At 52.4% G+C, this 19,339-nt stretch overlaps 1 protein-coding gene and 1 long non-coding RNA gene across 9 annotated transcripts; one reads left to right on the top strand and one right to left on the bottom strand.

Annotated features, from left to right (window-relative positions):
* Positions 1–1,259: 1,259 nt before the first annotated feature.
* Positions 1,260–12,150, bottom strand: CDK2AP1 (cyclin dependent kinase 2 associated protein 1). Of its 7 annotated transcripts, none has more exons than XR_013366455.1 (4): positions 6,801–6,898; positions 5,158–5,284; positions 1,913–2,074; positions 1,260–1,404 (listed from the first exon to the last, which is right to left on the bottom strand). XR_013366455.1 is itself a non-coding variant. In XM_077875347.1 (4 exons), the coding sequence occupies exons 2-4, from the start codon at positions 6,867–6,869 to the stop codon at positions 2,007–2,009; spliced, it is 264 nt and encodes an 87-aa protein (XP_077731473.1). In that variant the 5' UTR covers positions 6,870–6,898; positions 12,110–12,150; the 3' UTR covers positions 1,260–2,006. The 7 variants fall into 7 exon arrangements, 6 of the variants coding, with proteins under 6 accessions (XP_077731473.1, XP_077731476.1, XP_077731474.1 ...); XM_077875347.1 differs by adding an exon at positions 12,110–12,150 and having other exon boundaries at positions 1,260–2,074; XM_077875350.1 differs by adding an exon at positions 11,744–11,863 and having other exon boundaries at positions 1,260–2,074.
* LOC144299765 (uncharacterized) lies at positions 6,102–18,169 on the top strand. 2 transcript variants are annotated; one of them, XR_013366458.1, is made up of 3 exons: positions 6,102–6,254; positions 7,000–7,328; positions 15,666–18,169. It is a non-coding gene; the product is annotated as an uncharacterized LOC144299765 (long non-coding RNA). The 2 variants fall into 2 exon arrangements; XR_013366457.1 differs by lacking the exon at positions 15,666–18,169 and having other exon boundaries at positions 7,000–7,433.
* Positions 18,170–19,339: the final 1,170 nt, after the last annotated feature.

Here is a 19,339-nt window from a genome sequence, read left to right as displayed (position 1 = left end):
CGACTCTTAGCAGCCCTTAGACTTATTGTGGCTGGGCCCTCACCTCCTGCCTGCAAAACTGACCACTTCCCTCATTTGTTTCTGTCGCCCACTCACCACAGTGAATCCTCACCACCTGGGGATTAGTGTCTAAGGAATGTGGTAAAAACCACCACAAGATCCCTTTGGAAGGCGCTGCTGGGGACCAGCACTTGGGTTCTCCACACATCAGCGCAAGCAGCTCTTCCCCAGAACCAGAGCAGGGGATCCTTCCAGTGAGCACAAGATGTAGCCAGCTGGACTTTAGTGGCTGCACATGAGAAACACATGCCTCCTGCACCCAGAAATGCTCCCAGGGTAGATAAGCACATGAAAGCCCAGAATGGCCTTGTTGTGGGCAGGCAGTGGACGAAACCACTGACATTCTTGTTTTCTCCCCTGGTGACACTAAGTCTGCTGCAAGTAAAATGCACCAGAATGCAGCCTCATGTGACCCCCACCTTCTGACTTAAGCAAACCCGTTCCTTCCTCAGCCCACAGTGGTTACAGCATTGCATACAACAGGTTTCTGGAGCTAGGTGGGCAAACATTCTGTGACCGGGAGCTCCCATCTCATCGGAGCTGTTTTTTGTTTGTTTTGTTTTAAAGATTTTATTTTTATTTTTTAAAGATTTTATTTTTAAGGAATCTCTGCACCCAAGGTGGGGCTTGAACTTACAAGCCCGAGATCAAAAGTTGCCCCTCTACCTACTGAGCCAGCCAGGTGCCCTGAGAAGCTGTCTTTTATTTTATTTTATTTTATTTTTAAAGATTTTATTTATTTATTCATGATAGTCACAGAGAGAGAGAGAGAGAGGCAGAGACACAGGCAGAGGGAGAAGCAGGCTCCATGCACCGGGAGCCCGACGTGGGATTCGATCCCGGGTCTCCAGGATCGCGCCCTGGGCCAAAGGCAGGCGCCAAACCGCTGCGCCACCCAGGGATCCCCGAGAAGCTGTCTTTTAAACTATCACTTAAGGGGCACCTGGGTGGCTCAGTCAGTTAAGTGTCTGCCTGCAGCTCAGGTTGTGATCTCAGGGTCCCGGGCCAGAGTCCTGCATCAGGCTCTCTGCTCAGAGGGGAGTCTGTTTCTCCCTCTCCCTCTTGTGCACCCCCTGCTTGTGCTCTCTCTCTTGCATGCTCTCTCTCTCAAATAAATAAATTAGTAAAATAAAATAAGTAAAATACCACTTGAAAAATAATACCACTTAAGGATTTAAGGAACCCACACATTATACAAATTGTTAATGAAAATAAGCTTTATTACATCAAGTAATAAATACATACAAAGATGCAAACAGTTTTAGTCATTTTCTTCCAGATGTTTGGATCAACGTACAGGAAAAGCAGAACTGAAATCCACACAGTCTTAGTAGGAAAATTTTGCTGGGGGAGGGGGAGTTCTTGTTAGGTTAGGTTTGGTAGGTTGCTCTTTCTTCTGTATTTATAACTTGTGCATTTTTTAAATTGACCTCAAAGCACTAATAGTCATGCAAGCAAATGCTTCATTAAGCTCAAAAGAAGTTACATTAAGCAGAATCCACACCATGTGGCAAACGTATGCACTCAAAACAAAACCCTCAGAGTTGTATTAGCTTATGAAAGATAATGTAAAACAATCTGAGTAACTTAAGTGTACTCCAAAAAGAGGATGAAAGGAGCTGGGATATCTGCTGTGAGATAGGGATCTTTTACGTGCATCTTTTAAATCAATGCTTAAAAAAAAGAAAACAAAAAAATAAAAATGCTTAAAAAAATAAAAATAAAAATAAAAACAAAAAACCCTGGGTAATTCCTATATAAATGTAAATCCTAGTCAACTGCAAAGTATTTCTCAATCTCAGAGCCTCATGAACCATGGGAGGGACACGGGAAGGAGAAACCAAACTGTTACCATTTTGAAAACAAGAGTTTCATCTGAACATGGGAGATGAGCTGTAACTTCTGGTCTTGGAAGAAGATGGAAAACCTTCCACGCTGATAGGCAGCTAGGACCTGGCATTCCGTTCCGTCTCAGCCAAGCACTCTCGAACCAGTCCTCTGGCGTGAATGATGCCTGGAAGAGAAGAGGCTGAGAATCATCCAGCAGAACCCATTCCAGAAGAGGAAGAGGGCCCCCCTTCAAAACCCAGCTGAAAAACCCTGGCCCTGGAAAGAACTCAGGACCTGCATCCAAACCACCCCGGGATTCCAGCGGTTTGGAAACACACCAGCATCTCGTCCCTCCTGAAAGGCCCTTGCATCCTAGCCAAAACTCCTCTTCATGGCTCCCTAACAATCCCTTCCTGCACACAAAGGGACAACCAGCAAGCTCTCTCTGCATGTCATGCTGTCAGAGTACGGAAGATGTGTCTCCATCCGCTTTCGTTAGGCCGGACCCACTCTGCAGAGTCCATGACTTCAAATCGTATTTTTCTCTGGTTTCTTCATATTCTAAGTTCTAGAAAGGGCTTGTCCAATGTCCAGGCTGCACAGTTAGGATGCAAGACTGCTCACCTAGGAGTGCCTGCATGGCTCAGTTAAGTGTCTGCCTTTAGCTCAGGTTATAACCCTGGGGTCCTGGGATTGAGCCCCACATTGGACTCCCTGCTGGGTTGGGAGCCTGCTTCTCCCTCTCCCTTTGCTGCTCCCCCTGCTTGTGCTCTCACTTCCTGTCAAATAAATAAAATCTTAAAAAAAAAAAAAAAGGACTGCTCATTTATGTTCAACCGTATCCGTTAGGACGTTGCCCTCCAGGTGCATAGAGCATCTTCTGCTCTATTACTCCCCTACCCATATTTTCTCTCTGGTTTGGTTGTTGGGTTTGTTTGCTGTGTTTTTTTCTTTTTGTTTTTTGTCATGGCCTTTAGTGAACGCCATGAGATACTTATCTCATTTTAATAGACATCAGGGACGCCTGGGTGGCTCAGCGGTTGAGCACCTGCCTTCAGCCCAGGGCATGATCCTGGAGTCCCCGGATCGAGTCCCACATCGGGCTCCCTGCATGGAACCTGCTTCTCTCTCTGCCTGTGTCTCTGCCTCTCTCTGTGTCTCTCATGAATAAATAAATAAAATCTTTAAAAATAAATAAATAATAGATATCAAAAATCTATTCCCTCTAAGAGATGACTGCCGGAGGGCACTGTGAATGACATCCCCAAAGTCACGCAAGCATCCACATCTCACAAATCTTATCTCTGAGCTTCAGAAGACTTTTTTCTGGAAAGGGCCAAACAGTAAATCTCAGGCTTTGCAGGTCACATGGTCTCTGTCACAACTACTAAGGCAGCCATTATATAAGCAATGGGTGTGGCCATATTCCAATAAACCTTTATTTATGAACACTTAAGTTTGAATTTCAGATAATTTCCACCTGTCACAAAATCATTTTCCACCATTAACAACTAAAAACCAAGGACGCCTGGTGGGCTCAGCGGTTGAGCGTCTGCCTTCAGCCAAAGGCGTGATCCTGGAGTCCAGGGATCAAGTCCTGTATCGGGCTCCCAGTGCAGAACCTGCTTCTCCTTCTCCCTATGTCTCTGCCTCTCTCTGTGTGTCTCTCATGAAAAAATAAAATCTTTAAAAAAGAAAACGACAAACTAAAAATCATTCTTGGCCTACCAGTTACTGTTTGCTGACCTATTAACAATGCACCTGAGTCCATCATACCTTTTACAACTCTTCTTCACCTTGTTAGGACATAAACTTAGCTAACTTGTACTTGGCTACTAGTTAGTGTGACTGGGTGACCAGCTGTTCATGGGACACATGTCCCAGAGTGGTCATTAGACATATCCATAGGCTAACCTGAACCACTGGTTCTTTTTGGTGACTGCAAATCGCCTGTTCGACTTCAAGGTCCAGTACCTTTTTTTAAAATTTTTTTTAAAGATTTTATTTACTTATTCATGAGAGACACAGAGAGAGAGGCAGAAACAGCAGAAGCAGACTCCATGCAAGGAGTCCAATATGGGACTCAATCCTGGGACTCCAGGATCACGCCCTGAGCCGAAGGCAGACGCTCAACTGCTGAGCCACCCAGGTGTCCTAAGGTCCAGCATCTTTCCAGGGGTTCTCACTCAGGTAACCATGACTCCAGGTGCCAGGACTGTCTTGTTTCCCCTGACTCCAAACACCAGCCCAGATGCAGAGTAACGCCCACCGGCCCCCCAGGGGTGGGTCGGGATTAACCCCACCTCTATCAAGCCCTCTCGGGGTCCAGTCTCTATCTGTCAGCTCCCTTCCCCCAGGTCAGGCCTTACTTCCTCAGTAAAAGGAGTAAAAGCACCCGGCCAGCCAGCCAATCTGTCCATGAAAGCTTGGTAAACAGCAGCAAAGCCCACTGCTATGGGCAGGAGCCTTGCCTACCACGGTAGGGTCACAGCCTCCGCAGCAGCCCCTCTTTACATCCCAGGTTAACTTCAGACTTGCCTCTCCAAACTTCTGAATAAACGCCAGATCCTTTCTGAAATTAAATTCGTACCTAGGCCACTGCTGCTCCGAATTGCCACCTTCTAAAACAGATCATCTTCTTCCCTCCACCCCATTTACTTCCTGAGGTAGCAGCCGATTTCACCTCCCCCTGGAATCAGCTGGTCAGTCACATCTTCACATGAGTCACTGGTTTTCTGTGACACCATATTCCTACCCCCCCTTCCATCCTCAATCATGAAGGAATTTCAGTGTTCCTGCTCTCCCTCCCCAGACTAAGATAGACCCATTGGCCTCTTGGGCTCCGCTCCAAAGAGCTGACAACAGAGGGCAACACAGGACCCAGGACCTGGCTACTCCTTGTCCCTGACCCACTCGGAGAAGGAAGCCTGGTGCATTTGTCCTCCTGCGGCTCCCTGGGACCAGTACCAGCCAACAGGAGCAGAGCAAGCAACAGATAAAGCTACAGGATCTGGGCTGTAAAGATTCTGTTCTTAAAGCCCATGGACCTTCCCAAGGAGCACGCAAAGCCTTCCCGTCAGATCCCAAGGACAGTCTACACCCCATGACCGGCCCATTCCTGCCCCTGCTGATGCTTCCACAGATTAACCAAACAGGAGCCCCACGGGGCATAGAGCACTCACGCCCCCCTCTGGAAACCTCTCACAACAGTTAGCACCCAGCAGGGAGGCAGCACCCAGCAGGGGGTGTCTGGATCCCGCTACTTACCTCGTTTTAGTCTCTCCATGGCGCTCTTGCTCCCTGCATAGGTGGGTCTAATCTCTTTCCCCAACTCTTCAATGATGGCCAGCAGCTCAGCATATTTGCTTTGGGGTACCTGGCTGTTCCCAGTTCCCTAAAATCAGAAGAAGTTTAAATGGATTGAACCCTATCCTGATCCTAAGGCTATGGTCAGGACCCTACCACATGCCAGCCACAGCGAGGGCAGGGCACAGGGAGAAGCCCACCGAGAGGCAGTGGCTGGAGGCAGGGCAGCCTGGCCTAGGTTCCCAGAGCTTCTGCCTCTGCTGGAACCGGCCACACGCTGAGAGATAACCACTGACCAGAAAGCTGGGCCTCTCTACTGTCCTCCTACACTCAAGGAAACCACTAGCAGCCTCCAGAAGGTTTTAATCATCTTAAATGAGTAAAAGGACTGGTTTGTCTCAGCAAGTACTGGGTGCTTCCTAGGATCCAGGTGGATGCACCATCCCAGGGGAATGACAGTGGACAAGCTGTGGGCCATACCGTGGGGTCTGGAGAACTATAAATAATTGCCAAAGACAATCTGGACAGAATGTGTTTCCACTTACCCATCCTCCCCCTGCCAGCAGGGCCCACCCCAAAAAACCTGTTTTTCTATAAGCCCTCCCCCTCCACGGCCCAAGTATGCACCCAATGAGTGAGGCTGGGTCCCCGCAGCCCCCCCACAAGGCCCTCGCCTGCTCCTTCCTCCTCTGTTGCCGCTGTCTCCTGGCCTCCAGGGCCTTTCTCCTGTCCTTGCCCAGCTCCTCAGTGCCCTCCCAGTGCCGCCTCTTGGCCTGGTGGTCTTCCCGCCACCGCCGCTTCTTCTGGCGCTCCCGCTCCTGGGACAGCAGGGCCTGGTGGGGCATGGCCAGCCATCCCCCACTCCCAGAGACAGCCTCCATGGCAACCTCAGAAGGTGGCCACGTTCCAATTGTGGCAGAGAGCCCCAGGACAGGCTGGCAGGCACTGAGGCGGGGGCCGGGCCGGGTCCCTCCACCCGTGACAGGCAGTAAGGCCAGGGCCAGTGCCGACCCCACTTGCCAGTGAGGAACAGATCTCTGCAAGGCTGCCAAGCAGGGGTCAGTCTTGTAGGTAGCAGAACCGTATAGAGTCCCCCTGCAGCTTGGTTCCAGGGCCACCAGTTCCTGACAAAGCCCATCTGGGCTCCGGAGGAGATGGGCCCTGTCCCCCTCTATGCTGGGGCGGTGACCTTGTGGGGAGTGAGTGGGAACGGGGCTCCCCTCTCCTCTGCCCCGGCTCAGATCCAGGGCCCAGGTCAGGCCTTACTTCCTCAGGAATGCGGTACAGAGACTCCCATCGCCCCCCACCATAGGGACACATGTGGGTGGTGGCCCCAACAGAACCTGTGGCACTCAGGTCTCCCTGTCCCCCATCTCTTGGTGTCCCCATGAAACACCCTGCCACTCCTCTGTTCTGATGCCTCAAGGCTTGAATATGTACCACCCGGGGCCGGAGCTTCAGGAAGTCCAGACACTGTTTCATCCCATCACCTCTACTCCTTGGTTGTTCTCACCAGCTCTCTCCCCTCCCTGGAGGGTGAGAAGCATGTCCCCTCCATGCCCAGACCAGCCCCAGAGCCCCCCAATCCCCGCCCAAGGCTGTACCTGGGTATAACCTAGAGATGGTGGCCCGTAGTCACTCAGCAGCTGGCGGTACTGGGAGGATGTGGCCATACTGGTGGAGGGCGGGTGGACACTCCCAGCTGTGGAGGAGAACCAAAGCATCAGGGATCATATAGTTGTACACAGAGCAGAGACCCCCTGCCTGGGACCCACAACAAACAGCAGCCTTTCGTCTTCATAGGACGGAGACCCTCTCCTGTCCTCTGTTTGGTGATGGCCGATGCTCAGCCCAGACGATAGTAAAAGGGAACTAACAGGTCACTGCTCTTCATATCCACCATCACGGCAGACATCGCTCATCAATCACAGAACTCCTCCCCATCTGCGCAGTCTGGACTGGTAGCAACGATGAAGTCTACTGCTGTTCTTGGCCTAATCCTTGCTAGTTCCTTCTCTCGGGGTCCCGTTCCCCAGAGATGGATGACCTGGACCCAAATCACTGCCACAAGAGCCCACCTGCTACTGAGGCTGCTCCATATCCTCTCCGCCCAAATCTCTGCCAGGCATACGGTAAGAAGACAGGGCGTTCAGAGCATCTGAGACCTAACCCTGGCCAGAGATTGGTTCACTGGACACGAAGTCAGGAATCTGAAATATATCAGTCTCTCTGGGGGGTCCTCAGGAGCCTCTCAATCTCCCTGAGCCCCTCCAAAGAGGCGACGGGATTCTACAGCCCTCCAAAGAGGCGACTGTCGGATTCTACGCCTGGATGGATCACATCCAAAGAGGGGAGGGCTAAGGCCCCGCTTAGGGACTGCACTCAGACACACCGTCCCTCAGCTGTGAGGGACCATATGGGGACAGGGCCCGGCTAAGAATGGAGTCTCTTGGATGGGGGTGGGGAGTCACCAGCAGGGCATTTCCCGGCTCCAGCTCAGTAGCTGGAAGCCTGCAGACCCATAATGGCGTCCAAGTGGCCATTAGCGGGTAGAGGATGTCCTGCAGAATTACAAACAGCGGTAACCATGGAGAATTTACCTAGCCCTCCTCAGCAGCCGCCCGCCTGCCTCCACGCCCAGTCGAGGAGCAGCTCCCCCTCTGCCTGCCGCCCCCAGAGCCAAACGGTCTCTCATGCACACGGCAGACTACGCAGACTTGGCCCTGGGGATGGACAGCTGGTGCCAGGCTGGCCAAACCGACCAGCTGCTCATCTGGTGTGAGCAGGGGAGGGGAAAAGGAGGGAGGAGGCTCGGGAGCTCAGGCTGGTGGAGTGGAAGGGCCCTAGGGGAGCCCTGGAGCCCCTCACTGTAAAGACACAGTCTGGCAAGGGTGGGTGTTCCCCTGAGCCACATGGCACAGAAGAGGCTAGCACCCCGACAGCCATCCCTCTGTCCAGGAGCTGGGGACAGCTCGTACCCAAGATGTCTTCCTTGCTTTCTTTCGGGGCCTGTCATGGATCTCACCTCCCCCCACTCCAACCCAGGGCCCAGGTTTAGGATCAAATAGGGAGTGCCCAGCCAGGAACAGGGATTTTGCCAGCTGGGAGGCAACTGGATTTTGCCAGTTGGGAGGTGGGCACACCCCTGGGGCACTCTGAGCCACAGACAGCAGGCCTTGAAGTGGGGACGGGAATATACCTGTGCTGCAGGGGCAGACTGGTCAGCATGGGGAGGAACTGGGAACACATCTGTGACCTCCCTCCAAAACAACCTCAGATGTGCAGTGGCCAGAGCGAGCACAGGAACGGAGCAGGGTGGGTGCCCCCCCAAGCACTCCTCACCACAGCGGCCAGACCCCAACTCCCTGCACCTTGTGATGAGGGCAGTGAATGTGGTTTTTGCAGCCCCAGACCTGGGTTCCAGTCCTGACCACTCCAAGATATCACACCTCTCTGGAAGGCCAGGCTGCTGAATGCAAGACCAGGGGAGGAGTATGCAGCCCTGCACAGCACCAAAGTGTCTAGGAGATTCCAGTTCCTAGGCAGGAGGGGAGCAGGACTCAGGAGTGCATTCCCTGCACCATCCTTAGCCCTCACCTCTTGTTGCTTGTCATGGTTTCTTGCCTCCCTGCCTCCCAGTCCCATCCATCTGAGCTCCTACAGACAAGGGCGTGGACCAGAAGGCGGTCTGGCTGTGCCACTCCTGGCTGTGTGACCTTGGATGAGGCCCTTCCCTCTCTGGGCCTCAGTTTCTCTATCTGTTTGGGGCAATGATTCCCAACACAATGTCTAAAGGCCTACATCCCACTCTTCCATGGGGCAAGGGTTAGGTCTTGCGAGGCCAAGGGAGAGGGAGGAGAAATCTCCTGGTTTGGGTCGGGTAATAGCTCGGGGCTTGCCTTTCCCATCACCATGTGATGTGGTAGGTGACCCCAATTCCGTGTCAGTGCCAGTCCCTTACTCTTTGTTGAAAAGGCGGGTGGGAGATGTGCCCCTGGAGAGAGATGGCAGAAGGGCCCTGAGTTCTACTCATGCCCACGCACTTCGGCGGACACAGGGAGGGCCAGAGCATGAGGCTGCAGGAGGCCAGGGAGAAAACCAGACTGGGCGTGAGCACGACAGTCTCTGAGCATCACAGACAATGCACGCAGTGTGCAGGGACCAGGGAGGGCCCGAGCCGAGGGAGGGATTGGCAGAGGCCAGCAGCTCCTGGGGCCAGGCGCAGCTCCCCGCCCCCACGCCAGACAAAGAGCGGCCTGGGCCTGGGGAGCTGGCGGCCTTCCCGCCACTTGGGGCGCCTGGGGGGGGGTGTGCTCTCCGGCGGGGAGGCGGGGGCTTTGTCTAACTCCGCCACTGCCACCGCCGGCCAGGCCGCGGCTTGGCAACCCGCGAGCAGGAGGCAGGGCTGGAGGGCGTGAGGGATGATGACAAGGAAGCCTGAGGAGCGGCAGCGGAGAGTCCATCTTGGATGCAAATGGCAGGGGGAGATTGGGGCTTTGTAAAGGGTCCGTAGGGAGGGGCACAGCCCCCCTCCAAAAAACCCACCAGCTTCTGGGGACCTCAGCAGTACTCCTGGAAATCACCATAGAAGAAAACCCATGTGCAGGTGCCAGCCAGCCAGAACAGGGCTTCAGGGTCCTGAGTGGGTGCCCCTGTCACTTGACCCCAATCCCCAAAGGTCCCAGCGTAGGGCACCTGCCTCCACTATACCAGGCCAGGCCTGAGATCTCCAGCGTGTCCAGGCTGGCAGGAAGACCTTCCACTCTGCCCACCTCAGAGACAGATGAAGCAGGCAAGGAGAAATCCTACCTGGGCCACAAAGTCTGCCTCTCTGTAAGGTCTGCAGACCCCAAAGGAGGTGGTGAGAACATGTGAGAAAATAGTGGCTGTGTGTTCTTGGCCCGCTGATCCCAAATTTAACGAATTCAACTATACCCTCACCGGCACCCTGAATCTTAACTCTTTCCAACCCCCAAATCTGTGTCCCAGTAAGTTAAAATACATACATTATATATATATATATATATATATATATATATATATATATATATATATATATATATACTTTTTTTTTTTCTGGGTCCCTCTTCAGATTTTGGGGATTATGGAGTTACCGTCTGGAGACAAGGCCCAAAACTTGCGGCCAACTGCCAACGTGGCATTTCTGACCAGCAAGGCCAATCCCCTCCCCCACAAGGCCTCTCCCCTCCCCCTCCGGCGCGCTGGCTCCCTGGAAGTCTATTTCCAGCGCAGTGTCTGAGGCAGGGAGAGCCGGGCTAGGGGCGACGCCGGTCCCGCCTAACGTCGCCGTCTCGCGTCCCCCCCACGCAGGCCTCCCTGATCCCTGGGGCAGGCCCCTGGGCACGGATTGAAGCTGGCTGACAACTTCGGGAGGAGTTTCCTGGGCTCGCCGGGCTCCAGCCCCCGGGAAGGGAGAGGACGCCCCTGCAGCCCGGCTCCCGCGGAGGGGCTTCCAAGCCCAGAGGCGGGGGCTCCGGGGCGCGGGGTCTGGGCTGGAACGCGCCCGCCACTGCCCGCGGCGCCCGAGCCCCGGTGCCCTCAACTTCTGTCAGTCGGCGCGCGCTGAGGACCTCGGGCGGGCGGCGCTCTGGGCACGGCGGCGGCGGCGGCGGCGGCGGCTGAGGCTGCGGCTGCGGCTGAGGCTGAGGCTGAGGCTGCGGCGCCCGAGCCCCCGCCGGCGACCCGGTCCCCCGCAGGCGCTGACCCCGGCGGCCCCGCGCCCTCAGGGCGCCCGCGGCCCGCAGCCCGCCCGCTCGCCGCCCCCGCCCCGCCCCCGCCCGGCCCCCGCCCGGCCCGGCCCCGCTCGCACGCCCCCGGCGGCCGCCCCCCGCCCGGGCCCGCGCCCCGCGCCCCGCTCCCCAAGGGCGCCCCGCGCCCCGCGCCCCGCTCGCGGCGTGGCCCGGCTGCTCCCGACTCCCGCCGGCAGGGGCCCTCGCCGAGCCGCCCAGAGCCGGAGGAACAAGCAGAGAAAAGCCTCCCCCGCCCTCGCCCGCCGCGCTCCCCGCGAGCCCTCGCCCGCCGGCGTGGGGGGCCCCCGGCGCCCGCCCGCGCCCCCGGCCCCCGCCGAGCCCCGCCGCGGCCCCGGGCGCCCCCGCGAACTTTGGCGGCGCGGGCGCCGGGATCATGGCGGCGGCGGCCGCGCTGCCCCGGGCCGGGACCCGCCGCCCGGCGCCCCCGGCCGCCGCGGGCCCCCGAGCGCCGGGCCGGGCCGGGCGCGCCGGCCCCCAACTTGGCGGCACTCGGGGCGCGGCGCGCGCGGGCCGCGGGGCGCACTCACTCACCGGCGCTGAGGGAGGCGGCGGGCATGTGCGCGGCCAAGTTCGGTTTGTAAGACATCCCCGCGAGCGGCGGGGCGCGCAGGGGCGCCGGGGCCAGGCCCGCGGGGGCGGCGGCGAGGCGGCGGCGAGGCCGGGCGGCGGCGAGGCGGCCCCCGCGTCCGGGCGCCCGTCCGTGCTCCCGCCGCGCTCCCGCGCACTTTTTGTTGTTGACGGCTCGGGCCGCACCGGCAAATATGGCCGTCCCTCACCCTGACACCGCTGCAGTATATCACCCATACATCGGGCGGGCGGGCGCAGGGGCGGCCGCAAACTTTGAGCGGAGCCAGCGGGGCCGGCCCGGGCCGGGAGGGGGCGGCCCGGCGTCAGGGGGCGGCTCCGCCCGCGGCCGCGCCCCGCGCCTCGGGCCGCGCTCGGCGCCCGCAACTTGGCAAAGTTTGGGGGGCTGGGTCCGGCGGCGCCCGCGGCCCTCGTGGGCCCTTCCTCGGGGCTCTGCGCCCGCGGACTCGCCGTCTCACCGCCTCGTCCCTTGCCCCCTCTCTCTTCTGAATGGCCAGGTGGGGTTTCAGAATCACTTTTTTTCCCCCTGGACTGTGGGGGCAGGGATGGAAAAGTACCTGGAGAAAATGGTGGCGACTGGTATTTTTGAGCACGTAGATCATTCCAGATGCCGAGGTCTGGCCAGTCCCCAGAATAAGAACAACCAATGCTCGGCATGGATTTCAAATAAATTTCGTGTCCCTGTCTGGATTAAGCGGGTTTTGGTGGTGGTGGTGGTGGTTGTTGTTGTTGTTGTTGTTGTTGTGTTTGTTTCTTTTTTTTAACCCCTCGGGGGCCTACGAGGCTCCTTAGAGATTTACAAAAGCCAAAGGCCTCTTCCCTGGAAAATTAATTCACTCTTGTATCCACGGAACTCTACCTCTTAACTCCTTCAGATATGTAAGAAGCTACTACTTCGTGCCTGGCACCCGTCCAGGCGCCAAGGATAGGAGAATGAACTTGACCAAGTTTCTACTCTCCTGATGTTTGCATTACAATTTTTTTAAAAAAGATTTTATGTATTCATGAGAGTCTCGGAGAGGCAGAGACATAGGCAGAGGGAGAAGCAGGCTCCCAGCTGCCCGCGCGGGATGCAGGACTCCATCCCAGGACTCTGGGATCACCACCTGAGCAGAAGGCAGATGCTCAACCACTGAGCCACCCAGGTGCTACCCCCGCCCCCTGCCTTTTTTAAAGATTTTATTTATTTGAGAGAGAGCACAAGTGGGGGGGGGAGGAGCAGAGGGAGAGTGACAGGCAGACTGCTGAGTGCGGAGCTCAATGTGCAGCTCCGTCTCACAACCCTGAAATCATGGCCTGAGTGGAAACCAAGAGTTGGCCACTCAACTGGCTGAGCCATCCCAGAGCCTAGCATTACAATTTTCTATGCTCCTTCCACCCCCACCCCTCCCGCCCATCCTCAGGTCTGACTGAGACATATCAGCAAATATATGACTTTGATTAGATGACTAAGCTTTTGAAGGTAACTTTTCTTGGAGTTCCACTTAAATAGTAAAGCTTGTCAAAATACAAAAGATATGGGGGATCCCTGGGTGGCTCAGCAGTTTGGCACCTGCCTTCGGCCCAGGGTGTGATCCCGGGGTGCGGGGATCAAGTCCCACATTGGGCTCCCTGCATGGACCCCAATTCTCCCTCTGCCTGTGTCTCTGCCTCTCATTCTCTCTGTCTCTCATGAATAAATAAAATAGAATAAAGGAAGTACAGGTGATAAACCCCTTCCCAGCTTAAGCAGAACTACCAGTGATCAGCTTTAGGCTTGCTCAGCCAAGGATGCCAGTCAAATTTTATTTTGTGAATGAATTAATACCAAGCTCTCCTACAATGCCCCAGGGGCTCAAATACTCTAGAGTAGCATTGTCCAATAGAAATATAAAAGTGAGCCCTATACGTAATTTTAAATTTTTTAGTAGTTTAGAAAGTAAAAAAAACTGGCAAAATCGATCTATTTAATACAATATATCAACAGTATGATCTCAATATATAATGAACAGAAAGAAATTGAGATACTTTATATTCTTTTCGTCCTACAGTCTTCAAAGCCAAGTGTGCATTGCACACTCACTCACAGCACATCTTAATTCAGACTAGCCACTTACCAAGTGTGCAATAGCCCCAAGAGCTAGTGGTTTTCCTATTGGACAGCGTAGGACTAGAAGCTGCAAGCAGAGAGCTCATAAGGCCGACACACCTAACTGTGGCTCCACCCATTAGCTATTTGCCTGGACCTGGGTTTCCTTGATGCAACCATCAGAATCTCAGCGACCTGCCCCATACCTCCTACAAATGGTCTGGGCTGTTGTCTTTGGATACTGATTTCTTTTAAGATTATTTATTTATTCATGAGAGACACACACAGAGAGAGGCAGAGACACAGGCAGAGGGAGAAGCAGGCTCCATGCAGGGAGCCCGACGTGGGACTCGATCCAGGGTCTCCAGGATAACGCCCTGGGCTGCAGGCAGCGCTAAACCGCTGGGCCACCGGGGCTGCCCTAAAATGTGCACTTTTAAAATATGCAGTTACTCCTAGCTTTAGGCAACTGCTACTCTACATTCTGTCTATGAATTTACCTATTCTGGGATGCCTGGGTGGCCCAGGGGTTGAGCGCCTGCCTTCATGCCCAAAGTGTGATCCTGGAGTTCCAGGATTGGATCAAGTCGATATATATACATATCTAGCTCGATCCCGGGACTCCAGGATCACACCCTGGGCATGAAGGCAGAGGCTCAACTGCTGGGCCACCGAGGCGTCCCTCATATAATAGAATTAAACAATATGTGAACTTTTGTGCCTGGCTTCTTTCACTTAGCATGTTTTCGGGGCTCATCCATGCCATAATACGTATCGGTACTTTGTTCCTTTTTATGGCTGAATAATATTCCATTGTATGGATAGACTGCATTTTATTTATCCATCCACCCTTTGAGGGGCACCTGGGTTATTTCCACTTTTTGGCTATTGTGAATAGTACTGCTATGAACATGGGTGTGCAAGTTTTTAATGTGAACATATTTTTAATCCTTTGGGATCTATACCCAGGAATTGAATTGCTAGGGCATATAGTAACTCTGTTTCACTTTTTGCGAAACAAACTGCTTTCCTTTGTGGCTGTACCATTTTACATTCCTACTGGTGATGTAAAAATGTTCCAATTTCTCCACATGGTCGCCAACATTTTTATTATATTTTTTTTTGTTGTTTGTCTGTTTGGGGAATTGGCATCCTAGTGGATGTGAATTGATATCTCATGGTTTTGAATTGCATTTCCCTAATAAATAGTGATGTTCAGCACCTTCCCATGTGTTTCCTAGTCATTTGCAGATCTTTGGAGGTATATCTATTCTGATTCTTTGGCCATTTTTTATGTTCTTTTTTATTTTTATTTTTTAAAAGACTTTATTTATCTATTCATGCGATACAGAGAGAGAAAGAGAGAGAGAGAGGCAGAGGGAGAAGCAGGCTCCATGCAGGGAGCCCGACGTGGGACTCGATCCCAGGTCTCCAGGATCGCGCCCTGGGCCAAAGGCAGGCGCCAAACCGCTGCGCCACCCAGGGATCCCTGTATGTGGTTTCTTTAGGATTTTCTGTATATAGTGGTCCCTGGGTGGCTCAGTCAATAGAGCAATCTCAGGTCCTGATTTCAAGCCCCATGTTGGGCCCGGAACCTACTTTAAAAAATGGGGTGCCTGGGTGGCACAGTTGGTTGAGCATCTGACTCTCGGTCTCACTCAGGTCATGATCTCAAGATTGTGAGATTGAGCCTCATGTCAGACTCTGCTTAGCGCAGAGTCGGCTTGTGATTCTCTCTCTGCCCCTCCCACCTCCACTCCCCGACTGTGCTCACTCACTTGCTCACTCTCTAAAATAAGTAAAATCAGGGATACCTGGGTGGCTCAGTGGTTGAGCATCTGCCTTGGGCTCAGGGCGTGATCCTGGATTCTGTGATCGAGTCCCACATCAGGCTCCCTGCAGGGAACCTGCTTCTCCCTCTGCCTATGTCTCTGCCTCTCTCTGTGCATCTCTCATGAATAAGTAAATAAAATCTTTTAAAAAAATAAGTAAAATCTTCATTTTTAAAGCTTATTTATTTATTTACTTATTTATTTATTTGACAGAGAGTGAGCACAAGCAGGCAGAGCAGCAGGGAGAGGGAGAGGGAGAAGCAGGCTCCTCATTGAGCAGAGAGCCCAATGCAGGGCTCTATCCCAGGACCCTGGAGACCACGTATCTAGACAAAGGCAGATACCTAACCAACTGAGCCACCCAGGCACTCCTAAATAAAATCTTTAAAAAAAAAAAAAAGACTTTGTTATATAAGATCATGTCATCTGTAAAGAGTTTTACTTCTTCCTTTCCAAATAGGATGTCTTTTATTTCTGTTTCTTGCCTAATTGCCGTGACTAGAACCTCAAGGACAATTTGGGTAGAGGTGGTGAGAGCGGACATCCTTGTCTTGTTCATGATTGAGGGGTAAAGATTTCAGTGTTTCACCATTAAGCATGATGTTCACTATGGGCTTTTCACAGATGCCCTTTATCAAGAGGAGGACTTTCCCATCTACTACTAGTTTGTTCTGGAGTGTTTTTATCATGAGAGTTTGGATTTTATCAAATGTTTTTTTGCATCTAGTGAGAAGATCATGTGGGATTTTCCCTCCTTCCATTCGTTTTTAAAAAATATTTTATTTATTTATTCATGAGAGACACACAGAGAGAGGCAGAGACATAGGCAGAGGGAGAAGCAAGCTCCTTGCGAAAGCCGGATGCGGGACTCGATCCCTGGACTCAGGATCAACCCCTGAGCCAAAGGCAGATGCTCAACCGCTGAACCACCCAGGGCTCCCTCCCCCCTTCTGTTTAACAAATATTTGTTTAGAGTCTTCTAAGTGTCAGACAGTATTCTAGGGTCAGCAAAGGAAGACAATCCCCTTGCTCTCATGAAAATTACTGTTTTAGATATGGGAACCACATTTAGCTATCTATCGCCCTTTACTCCACTACATCGGAGTCATTACCTCACTCCTCACCTCCTACTATTTTTTTTTTAAGATTTTATTTATTTATTCATGACAGAGAGAGGCAGAGACACAGGCAGAGGGAGAAGCAGGCTCCATGCAGGGAGCCCAACTCAGGACCTGATCCCAGGTCCCCAGGATCATACCCCAAGCTGAAAGTGGCACCGCTGAGCCACCAGGGCTGCCCTCCTATTATTTCTTATTCTTCAGGCCAGACTGGATTGTGAGCCTGGTTCTTGTTCATCCCCACACCTAAGACTTCATTACACTAAACTTGCCTTTATACTCCAGTTGGCAAACTCCTGCTCATCCATCAAAACCAAGTTCAGCTATCCCCACCTCAGAGAAGTCTTCCCTGGAAGGGTGCCCTCTATTAATGCGTACTATGATTGCATTTAATCAGGTCTGTCTCCATCATAAGTCTGAGCTTCCCGAAGAAAAGAACTGCATCCTTGAATGTTCTAGTTGGGCACACTGAACATTTAATAAATGGCTTCAACGTGGTCCTAGAAATGAGACAAAGTGCGATCAGTTCCCCTCTGCAGGAAGGGCTCCAGCTCTTATCTTTCTTTTTTTTCTTTTTCTTATCTTTCTTTTTGCTCACAGCTCACTTCCTATAACAGAGGTGTTAGTGTCCTCAGGATCCCATAAACTACCAGGAATTTGTTGGCTTAAAACAACAGAAATTTATTGTCTTACAGTTCTGGAGGCCAGAAACCTGAAATGAAGGTGTTGGCAGGCCCATGCTTCCTCCAAGGCTCTAGGGAAGAATCCTCTGGTCTCCCAGCTGCTGGCAGCTCCAAGTGTCTCTTGGCTTGTGGCTGCATCACTCTGATATCTGTCTTCATACGGCCTTCCTACTTGTCTTCTCTTCTAGTAACACTTGGCATTGTAGGATGCTCTCATCTTGAGATCCTTAATTACCTCTGCAAAGACTTTCCCCCTCTAGAAGGTCACATTTAATGATTCCAGGTAGACTTATCTTTTAGGTCACCATTCAACACACCACAACAGGCTTCTACAAGGATCTAGATTTTTCCCTTTTTCCGCTCTTTTTTAAAAGATATTTATTTATTTATTTTTTATTTATTTATTTATTTATTCATTCATTCATTCATTCATTCATTCATAGAGACACAGAGAGAGAGGCAGAGACACAGGCAGAGGGAGAAGCAGGTTCCATGCAGGGAGCCCGACGTGGGACTCGATCCCTGGTCTCCAGGATCATACCCCAGGCTGCAGGCGGCTCTAAACTACTGTGCCACGGGGGCTGCCCTTTTTTAAAGATTTTATTTATTTATTCATGAAAGACAGAGGGACAGAGAGAGGCAGAGACACAGGCAGAGGCTCCCTGAATGGAGCCTGATGTGGGACTTGATCCCAGGACTCCAGGATCCGGCCCTGGGCTGAAGGTGGTGCTAAACCACTGAGCCACCCGGGTTGCCCTACTCTCTTCCTTCTGGGACTGAGTTAAAACCCCTGGAAGGGAAACAAACATTCCTAGTGACTCCACTAAGAAAATGTCTGTGATGCAACTCAAATAAGCATCTTTAAGAAAAAAAAAAAAAAAGATTTACTTATTTGAAAAAGAGACAGCGAGCAGGAGAGGGGCAAAGGAAAAGGGAGAGAGAGAGAGAATCCCCAAGCAGACTGTACTGAGTGCATAGCCTGACACGGGGCCGTATCCCAGGACCGTGAAATTGTGACTAGAGCCTAAACCAAAAGTCATACTCTCAACCGAATGAGCCACCCATGCACCCCAAATAAGCACTTTTTAATAAGTGGTTTTAGAATGATCTAGAATGAGGGATGCCTGGATGGTTCAGTGATTGAGCGTCTGCCTTCAGCTCAGGGCATGATTCCGGTATCCAGGGATCGAGTCCCACATCGGGCTCCCCCATGCATGGAGCCTGCTTCTCCCTCTGCCTATGTCTCTGCCTCTCTGTTTCTCATGAATAAATAAATAAAATCTTAAAAAAAGAAAAAGAATGATCTAGAATCGTTCCTTATTAGTTTATTGGGTATTTCACAGATTGGCTTGCCAGGGAGGACAGATGAACCAAGGAGACCAGAGAGCCTGATAGAAAAGGTTAGCATTAGATCAGGTTAGCATTAGATCAGGAGACAAAGTTTTGGCTCTGGATCCACCATATACTTCTCCGTAAGCTTCAGACAGCTTGTTTAACCTCCGTGGGCCTTGGTCTCATCTGCAAGATTAGGGATGTTTGATGGGACAGGGCTCTAAAAATTCTGGAAACTAACATCGTAAGAAGGCAGAGAGACAACACACAGGCAATCTTCTCTAATTTTCATCAGCCCAGAAAGGCCTTTGCACTGTTTTGGAGCCATTTCCATTGTCTGCTCAAAGTGGGGTGTACCTGACCCAGGTGAAAGTAGGGGTACTCATAGGACTGGGGGAATATTAGAAATTCTATTTATGTGGGATTTACTGTGTACATATTATAAAAACAGCGCCGGTGAGCCTGGGTGGCTCAGTCTTTTGAGCGTCTGCCTTTGGCTCAGGTCATGATCCTGGAGTCCTGGGATCGAGCCCCACATCAGGATCTCTGCTCAGGGACACCTGGGTAGCTCAGCGATTGAGCATATGCCTTCGGCTCAGGGCATGATCCTGTGGTCCCAGGATCGAGTCCCAGATGGGGCTCCTTGAGTGGAGTCTGCTTCTCCCTCTGCCTGTGTCTCTGCTTCTCTCTCTCTCTGATGAATAAATAAAAATCTTTTTTTTTTTTAAAAAAAGGATCTCCTCTCAGCAAGAAG

The sequence above is a fragment of the Canis aureus genome, chromosome 27, assembly GCF_053574225.1.
Source record: "Canis aureus isolate CA01 chromosome 27, VMU_Caureus_v.1.0, whole genome shotgun sequence".
Taxonomy (NCBI): domain Eukaryota; kingdom Metazoa; phylum Chordata; class Mammalia; order Carnivora; family Canidae; genus Canis; species Canis aureus.
Note: the sequence above shows the minus strand (reverse complement) of the source record. Positions and strands in the feature narration are given on the sequence as shown.